We start from the raw sequence: 9585 nt of genomic DNA, 5'->3' as shown, positions 1-9585 counted from the left end.
GACCCTCGTGTGCTCCCCTCCTCCTCACCAAAAAGGGCCAGGGGCAAGAGCAGAGTAGAAAGCAGAGGCCACAGGACAGCAAGGTCAGATGGGAGTGGGAGACATTTGTGCACCGCTTCCAGCACAGCAGTAGCCTTGGCTCCAAGTCACGCCTGGCTACAGCCAGCAGGCTCACTCCAGTCCCTCATACACAGCCCTCCGCAGCTCAATCGAGAACATCTCCTCCCAGGGCTTGCGGATCCACTCCACCAGCTCCACCAGGAGCTCGGGACACTCTGTACGGATGTGCCAAGTGCTCTCCACCTTCAGCACCTGGGAGGGAGGAAAGAGAGGGGGGCAGATGAGCAGGGCTTAGCCTGGAAGGTACTGATCAGCCCTGAGCAGATTCCCCAGCACAGCTGCCAGCTCCCCCCAGTTCCTAAGTGACATCCTCCTCCTCCCTCTCTGCTGCTCGCCGTGGAAGTGTCCCTGCATGACTTCTGTACAGCAGCAATGCGCTGTGCTACCCTGCCTCTGTGGTGCAAGGCCCTAGGTTAGGATGGGAGATGACAGCCTGAACAGGATCCGAGCACAATCCAGCCCCCAGCTTCTTTTGAGACCCACGACCACCTCCTGGTTACCTCATCATAAAGCATCAGCTTGATGTCACATGGACAGAGGCGATAGGTTATGACATTGCTAACGCTGCTGATCGGCTGCTTCTCCTTCAACTGGATGTTGCTCCTAGAAGGCATTTCTGCCTCATGGTCTTCATCGACGGAGGGCTGCACCTGCCACTGGTGATTCTCCTCCAGCAGAAACAGCATGCTTCGGGTGCTCAGCAGGGTCACAGGGAAAGCAGATGCCCCTAAAAGGATATGAAGGAATAGGAGAGACTTTGCTGAGAGCCTGAGTCACCACAGAACCAGCTTTGCTTTCCATTCCTCCCCTGGGGAAATCCTTTCCAGCAACAGTAACTGGGTGAACAGCCTTATCCAGCTTCCTGGCTGAAGAGGGGAAGCAGGGTAGCTAAATGTGGCTGGGCTTGACCAGCTTATCCAAACTCACTGCAGGACCATGCATATGGAAGACCATCGCCCAGCAAGCCCTGCCCAGCCTGTGTCCTCATGTGAGGCAGGAAAAGACATTCGAGTCCTTTCATCACTTAAACAACACTGTACTACTACTCAGTCAAAAGTTGGCAGCTCCAGCTAAAAGGTCGCCTTTTTTTGGTCTGAATTCATCTGGCTGCAAATATCTGATGGCTGGAACAGAAAGTACACATATAAAGTTTAATAAACCAAGTTGGGATGTGTCATAAGAATGGCACTGTGGCAGGAAGAAAAGCAGTTTTCATAAACTGTAAGGAGCACAAACATCATCCAGCTGATTTCAGCGGATGCAAACGAAAAGTGCTAGAACTTGGGAATAAGTCAGAGGCACAGAAATAGGGAACCACTGCCAGAACTTGCTGAGGTCACAGGGGATCACAAGCTGCTACAGCAACCTGTAGGTTTTCTCGGCACACCTCACTCTCAGGAGTTAATAAGAATATCAGAAATGGGATGTTTAATTACTCCTGTCTACTTGTCAATGAGGCCTCAGCTGGAACTGTGTCCACTTTTGGGCACCATAGTCTAGAAAATGATAGAATGGCTTAGGCTGGAAGGAACCCTAGAGATCATCTAACCCAACGTCCCTGACACAGGTAGGAATGCCTCTCAACTAGACTAGGTTGAAAAAAGGAGAAAACTCTAGGGTATAAACCCCACACTTTAAGTTCTTCTTCCCAGAGGCTATTTGTTCAGCTTGTAGAAACCAAGAAACATATTTCCCACAGATTCCTTCTGATTTCCATTCTCTCACACCTCCCCAGTGGCAAGCAAGGGTGCAAGAGCAATAACAAATTGGTCAGAATGCGATTAACAGCTAGGTTACTTTTTCCAGTGTCCCAAGCTAAGAAGACACTGGAATTGTTCACTGAAGACTCAAATCCAAGGTTTAGCACATCTAGCCCTCAGCAACCCCTGGAACCGAACCTGATGGGCTCCAGCAGGCTGCCTCCTGTCCTGTTGTCTTGGGTTCCAGACACCTGCTTCTGTGTTTGCAAACCAAGGAGCCTTCCAGCTGCTCACACAAACCAGCTGTGTGTATGACCCCTCAGCATTCCCTCAGCTCAAGGCTATGATCCAGCCTTTATCTAATCTCCAGCTTCCCAGAAACCATTCCAAGTTGTCACCAAACTTGTCGTGCAAGACCAACCGCCCCTAGAGCCTGGGCTTCCATGCAGAAAAGGGCTGGGAGACTCGCTGGATACACAGGAAGCAGCATGCTGCTATCCTCTGTATTTCAACACTAAAAAAAAAGAGCCCTCACCCATGTCCCCATGCCACCTCACTGCTGGACCAATGGCCCAGCTCTTTCCCACAGATTGTACACTAAAAACATGAGCATGCAAGCAGACAGCACAAGGAGTGGGACACCTGGTCACTGAGATCTCCTGTACCTTGCATCAGGTAGCCCAGGAGGTAGAAGAAACAAGTGTCATCTGCAGCTGCAGAAACTGTGGTCTTGGAGTCCAGCAGAGGCCTGAAGGAGATACAACAGTGGGGTGACCAAAGTAGCACTCCAGGTTAAAACACTAGTTTCCAGTCCAGGCTTGCTGTCAGCTAACTACTGTTAAGTGTCCTCTTGGAGAATGGAGGGACCCATCTCTTCCAGATGCTGTAAAATTCCTCTCTCATATCACTCTGCCTACCACCTTGCCAGCTGGGAACTAAAAGCTTCTTGCAAGGGAGGAGGCTGCCCTATGCCTCCCCCCTTTTCTTCCCTCCATTGTATTCTGCTGAGGCTGCTAACCTGAAACCCCAACCTCTCAGGGGCGGTTCTTACCATAGCCAATGTTGTGGATTCATTTCCACAGTGGAGATTTCCTTCACCTTACTCCTGTGCTTAGCAGGCAGTTCTTGCAGGAGATCTAAAGAGGGGGAGAAGGCAGACAGATTTTGTCGCAAGCCCAAGGGCAGTACACAACAGCTCAGGATAGTTCTCTAGTCTACAGAGAGGCACTGGAAGTTTTAACACCAGTGGGCTTCTCCTCCAACATTTTTCAGAGCTGGCAAGAAGTAAATTTCCAACATACATTCAAATACAGCTCTTCTTGTTGCTATCCAAGAGCAAATCTTCCAAAAGCCTCTCCCCATCCCAGCCCCTGTTACAGTTCTACACTTACATGTCAGGGTCTGCAGAAATTGGTCACAGCAGCTTTGGTTCCGGATGAGCAGATTGTAGGAGGCTTTTGGGTTCTCAAACTCCACTCGCAAACTCTGGTGGCAGAGCCCCACTTCCAGATGGGAAATATCAGACAGGTAGTGAGAGTCATTCTTCTTCAGCCAGTCTGCAGGTTGCCCCCTAATCACAGAGCAGAGTCCTCAGCTTCAGCAGGGTGCCCCATCTCCTTTCCCACATCAGATTACAGCAAGACATCTTGCCAGAAGAGCCTTTGCATGGTGCCACACCTCCAGGGTAAGGCTAGCACAGGCTGGCACTATATAGCACTCATAGCCTTGCTCCAGGGTCTCACTTGCCACTGTTCTCCTCACCTGATAGCCCCAGTGACTTCCAGCACATAAATCTTGAGATCAGAGGCAACCAGGATTGAGAGGAACTCTCCTTGTCGGCCAAACTTCACCATGACCACCTAGAGCACAGAGAAGGTGGGTCATAGCACTGGCTTGTCCCTTGCCAGCCCACCCATGGAAAGAACTGACTCAACCACACGTCTGCTCCCTTCACATCCCCCAGTCTCTGGGATGCCACCCCAGTGCAGAACTTGCAAAGTGACAAGAAAGACAGCAAAGGAACTGTAGGAGTGGTGCTGTGGGAGCTCACCTTGAGGAAGCACTGGAACTCCTCAGCATTCTCCTCGAAAACTTCCATATCCAGGTACAACTTCAGGCGATGATCCACAGAATGGAAGTCCCTTGTGTTCAGGATGCCATTTACAGCTAAGGAGAGCAAAGGGTAGGATTGACACTGCCCAGTGACCAAGGTGCTGCCCAAACATGCAGACTGGTGTCAGGGCTGCAGTTTCACCCCCTTTGCACTTCTGTTTCCATCAAGTCTCTCCTCAAGACAAAGGGCCAAAGACAGGGCTTTCCAGGCCGCAGGCCTCAATGTGGAGACACGAGGAGACTCAACCACTCCCAACACTTGCTTTTTCAGACATATGAAGCTTTGGTCTAACCCATCTTTAATCTCTGCTCAGCTGTTTAGTCACAGAAGGACATTGCTTTACTTCCAGATTTGTCAGGAGGGCAATTCTTTATCACAAAGCCAGAACGACATTTCTCATTTCAGCTGATGTCATCTCAGGTCAACTTTTTAAACTCCAACTTTGACTGTGGTGAGGCTAAAGGGGACTGAGGAAGACACCAATAAAATCGCTGAAGAACATAATTAGGTTTGTCATGCAACTGCATGACCAAATAATTTATACGCGATGCTGCCTGAGAGTACACACTTCCCAAAAGAACCTGGTCTCCACCAGAAACAATATACTAATCAACTTCTCCTCAGCATGAACTTTTTCATGGGCTCAGTTATACACTGGGACCTTGCAATTTGGCCCAAAAGAAGAGACTCTCACACTTCAAGTGTAGAAGAGTGAACATGGCAATCCTAAATACTGGTCCTAAACAAACTCCTCTTCAGAGGTACAGCATTCTTGAAAGGCTAGGGGAGATTTCTACAGATCAAGAAGCTGATTCCAGCTTCAGTAAATCCTAAATTGATGCCCAAGCAAAGGCAGTTTGCTACATCAGAAATCCAATGCCCTTCACAACAAGCATTTGTGGACCTCCTAGTAAATGCGATCTTGCATGACAGTTCTCACACAGCCAGCACAGAGTCTCTTCTGTTGGACAGGCTTTGTCATCTGAAGTTCACAAAGACCACTGACAAAAGCACAAGTAACTGTAGATCCACTAACCAGAGCCTCCTACAAACACAGCAGCTTCACACTGCAGTTAAGCCAGAGAATAAAGAGAGAAATTGTGAACAGTCTTCTCCAAAGGCTATTGGCAGCTCACTGGCAGCTCACTGGTGCCGCTGGAACCCAGTGTGTCTGCAACGGAGCAGTGCAGCTCTGAGAACAAAACCCTACCACTCGCAGTCTGAGCAGTACTAGGGATTAGGAGCTGACTCAGCTTTACCTAACTTCAGACATGAGGATTGCACAGGGAGGGGAATGAAAAACTGTTCACAAGAACCACGGTGAGTGCAGCTCACGCGTGATGACCCCTTCCCCATCAAAGAGGAGGCAGTGACTCCACGAGCAGCAGCAGTAAAGCTCAGCACCAAGCTGTGCACACGCCCCTAAAACCTGCAGAGCTCTTACTCACAGGGACTGAGATTCCACGTTTCCTCAGGCTCGGAGTTCAAAGAAAGCTGGGAAGGAGTGGGCCCACGAGAAACACTGTAACGGTAGCTCCCCATCAAGCTGCCCCCATTGGTGTCCGTGTGGCTGAGGGACAAGTACTGGCTCCTCAGGCTCAGCTCCTTCTTCCCACAGCCCCCATCCGACCTGCGGGAACGGAGAGTGCCGTCGTGCTCGCCACTCAGCGCCGGGGCCCTGGTGCTGCTGTCCACCTCTGGGCTGTCCCCCTCGCCGAGGTAGAACTGCCCACTCCCGCTGGCCAGGACAGGCGCTTCCTCTGGGCCCTCCTGCTGACTGCCTCCCTCCAGGACAGAGTCCGACAGGTCCTCACTCGTGCTATCGGGGCCAAGCGGCAAAGGTGTGCTGGAGTACACCTCTGAAGGCAGGATGACCACGTGGTCACTGGAACAGCTGGGACAGGCTATGGGCTCACCAGCTACTGCAGCATCTGTGGAAGATTTTGTCAGAGATAAAGAAAAACGGAACAGCTCTCCCCCAGCAAGATTTCACTTTTATTTTAACTCTGCAAACCACAAACCATCCCTTTCAAAGCAGACAATGATTAGTCTGACTCGAGCAGCTTGCTGACCAACTCTGTTCTGAGTCATGACCTACAAACCTCTCCTCACGAATCAATGAGAAATGCTGTATCAGTGCCAACATCCACCTGAAACAGCTCTGCTCAGATTTAGAGTGACCAGTGTGTGCTGTGGTTGCAACCAAAACTACATCAGGGCTTTATCTCATAACTTTACTTTGTGTCCACAAGTGCTCATATAGCCTCTGCAGCCAAGCTCATGACCAGTCATTTCAACCTTCCTTGGCCACCTCCATTCCCAGTTTTTTCCAAAAAAGCCACAAGCATGCCATGTCCCCTCTCCTTCTATTCCCATCCTTCCTGACTCCCACTCTTCCCATTCCTGATGCTTCACCCATATCATAGCAGACTTCCAGATACATCCTGGGACTCCCGCTACCCTGTCCAAGAGCAGAAAGTGCTGCAGCCAGGACGGCACCTCTGCCCTCACTGCAGTACTTCAATCCCAGCACACTTCATCAAATGGGCAGCATCTTCTGAGCTAAGGCTGGGCACTCCCCACTTCAGATATAAAGGCAGCTTTCAAAAACTCAGGAACCACAAGTTGCCTGTTCAGCACTAGCCATGTCTCAGCCAAAATACCACATCTAGTTTCAGCCACCCAGAGTTTTTTTTAGAGTACAAAGGAGACCAGCAAGAATAACTGCGCTGGACAAGATATGACTGACAACCAAATTATCTAGGAAGTTGAGCTTATTTAGTCTAGAGGACAGAAGACAGGACTGGTTGTGGGGGGAGAACATGGCCCTCAAGTACAACAAGGGATAAATCATTCTCTGTAAGGGGAAGCAAGGCTGGGCTTAAGATCACAGCCAGGGAGACTTCAGTAAAACAACCAGTACCCAAAACGATGTTTAACAGCCAGGGTTTTTCCTGAAATACTGGAGAAGATTCCCCAGAAGCCTCTGTTAGCAAAGGCCCTTTAGAACAAATTAATCTCTATAGCAGAACTGACTGCAGTTTCAACAAGATGAGAAGTTACATGACCTTTAATGCCTGTCCCAGACTTCACATTTCTGTGGACCATCTGCAGTTTCCAGCACCCCAATATTTTCCCAGACCCCAGGCCACCCACAACACAGGTGCCATTTGCTTAACCTTAAAACAGTGCCTTATTCCTGCTAGTGAAAAAGGCAAGTTCTCACTTCAGGTGAGAGCACATCCCACAACATGTTTTAATTCCAGTACAGCCAAGGTATCACCTTCTCCTATACATTCCATACTCTGCATCACAGCTGCCATTCTGGCAGTCCACCTGGGCATTAGCAAGCATCCTTTTTCTGGGCACTACATCCTACCTTGACCTGAGGCAGCTAGGGTCTCCAGGATTTTGGCATCTCCAGCATCTGAAGGATAGGAACCTTGGCACCAGGACTGTGAAAACTCTTGCTTGCATTTCAGGCACTGGAGCTTCATGGATCCCTTCTGCTGGTCCTGATTTCGCCGATTCTCCTCAACAGCTGGGGACAACACTTCAAGGACACACTAGAAGTAGCAGCACAGGGAAAAGAGTGCTAGGGGGTAGCTACAACTATCCTAACAAAAGCAAGCCCCTAGCATCAGCAAGTTTCCTCACATGCCTCATTACAGACAGCAAGGGGTGCCAGGCCATTTCCCAGCTAACAGAGTAGCACAGCCAGTCAGTGCAAGGCTTGCCAAGGGCACGGAGCTTCACTGCAGAAGACCAAGAGAACTTGGTTTTGCAGGTCTGTGACTTGTACTTACAAACTGACAGGAAACCTGTCTCCCTGGAACGCTGGTCTCAAAGGTCCTATCTATTTGTGCCTTCTCTGTAACAACTTAACTGTAAGACCTGAGCTGCTGTAGCATTGACAGTCTCACTGTCCAGGGGCAAAGTACAGATGAGTGCATCACTCAACACTCAGGAAACACTACGTTGCCCAAGCACAACAAGTATGGATCATTAACTTGACTAGTTTTTCTCCTCAAGAAGGAGAAAACTGCAAGGCATTCTCCTTAAGAGCACCCTTTATGCTCGAGGAGCTCCACTGCCCATGGCCATACTCACAGGGCCCTCCACAGGTTATCTGTGCAGCAGGAGTAATCCTGAGCTTACAAGCCAGACATGGGCTGCCACAGGGCAGCAGATGCAGCTGTGCTCTGGGAACAGCGGCCTGTGCTGCCTGGAAGAATTCAGTGTTTTCCAGTAAGAGCGTCCCCCTCCCCAGGCTTGCCCCCCCAGCCTCCCCCACCTGCAGACACCGCTCCGGGCAGTCGTCGAGCACCACGTATCTGCGCTTCTGCCGGTCCTTGCGAATGTAGCTGAAGTGCAACGTGAGCACGGGGAAAGCTCGCTCCAGCTCCTGCAGGAGACAGCAGACACCACGTCTAGGAAGAAGGTGCAGCATCCAGTACACAGAACACGTTTGTTTGCAAATGGCTGAAATAGGGCCATACAGGCACTGAGTTTAGTAAGCCCTGAGTAGCAGTCCATAGCTGATAGCATCTGGGAGCCTGATAAAATGGGCATAAATAAATAAATGAAAAACATAAGCTCGTAAGCGCTGAGGACAACAGTAAGTTTCAAGGCCCAGACCAAAGCATTTCAAACAAAAAACCTTTTCACAAAGGTATTTCAGAAGAACATCATGCCACAAACATTCAAGGTATAAGGGCAGGAAGAAAAAATGAATCAGAGTTTTGGGGGAAAACAGTATTAGAGAAGCCTGCGAAAATGTCCATGCACACGTTAAAATCCTACCACATGGAAAAAGATTTCCAAACTCCCTTTCAAAAGAACTACAAAAGCAAAATGGGGCTGGTAAGTCTAAAGCTCACACCTAGAGTGGATGGAAAACTGCCCACTGAGCTATCAGCAGCTTTCTAAACATCACGCTGGGCTCAGCGATGATGTCCAAGTCCAAGAAAGTGCAATCCACACACAGTCCTCCAAGCCCAGAGCGACACCCCAGAAAGCAAGGGATGGGAAGGAGGTCTCCATTTCATTTAAGCTCCCCTTGAGAGTCTCTTGTTCCTGCACTCTGGAACAAGTCCAGCCATCGTCTTTTTAACTCCAGCTTTGGAACAGAATTGGTGCTGGCTTCTGCCATGTTATCACAGGTACTCTAAGCAACACAGGTGCTCTTAGATACATGTGCAGAGTGGAAGAGCTCTTTGCAGGAGCTAGGAAAAGATCAGCAGGGTCCTCTAAGAGAAGCCCAAATCCAGAATGCTGTCCCACACAGGGAGTAAGATGCCAAAGGTTCACACTGAGGCATAACTCACCATCCTTCTCCAGTTCATCTCAGAGGTCTCCACCTTCTGCAGGCATTTCAGCTCCAGCTTGTGGAGGACTCTGGCAGCCTTCAGTTCCACCTCAATCACATGCTTAGCTGTGACTCGCAGGAAGATCCAGTCTGGCTCTGGGTCCCCTTCACCTTCTATTTGACTCACCAGCACTGGCTGGCAAAGGTCCACTGCCAAACGAGACACAGTACAGGTCAGTACAATTCTTAGAATTCCCACAGTACTAGGCAGTACAATAAAGCTTCAGGGGGATATCACATCTGATCCATCTATTCACAGAATCGTAGAATGTCTGGGCTGGAAG

At 49.8% G+C, this 9585-nt stretch overlaps 1 protein-coding gene across 1 annotated transcript; it reads right to left on the bottom strand.

The window, feature by feature from the left end:
* Positions 1–1569: 1569 nt before the first annotated feature.
* On the bottom strand, positions 1570–9451 carry LOC103774874 (serine/threonine-protein kinase 11-interacting protein-like; the record flags this gene model as incomplete). Its single annotated transcript, XM_008942311.1, has 10 exons — positions 1570–1616; positions 2486–2568; positions 2872–2956; positions 3212–3390; positions 3582–3679; positions 3871–3986; positions 5382–5864; positions 7313–7499; positions 8228–8338; positions 9261–9451. Coding segments are annotated over 10 exons (1580 nt in total), but the record flags the coding sequence as incomplete, so codon positions are not given.
* Positions 9452–9585: the final 134 nt, after the last annotated feature.

Source organism: Merops nubicus, unplaced genomic scaffold (assembly GCF_000691845.1).
Source record: "Merops nubicus isolate BGI_N331 unplaced genomic scaffold, ASM69184v1 scaffold21736, whole genome shotgun sequence".
Taxonomy (NCBI): domain Eukaryota; kingdom Metazoa; phylum Chordata; class Aves; order Coraciiformes; family Meropidae; genus Merops; species Merops nubicus.
The sequence above is the reverse complement of the archived record's forward strand: the minus strand, read 5'-3'. Positions and strand labels throughout refer to the sequence as shown.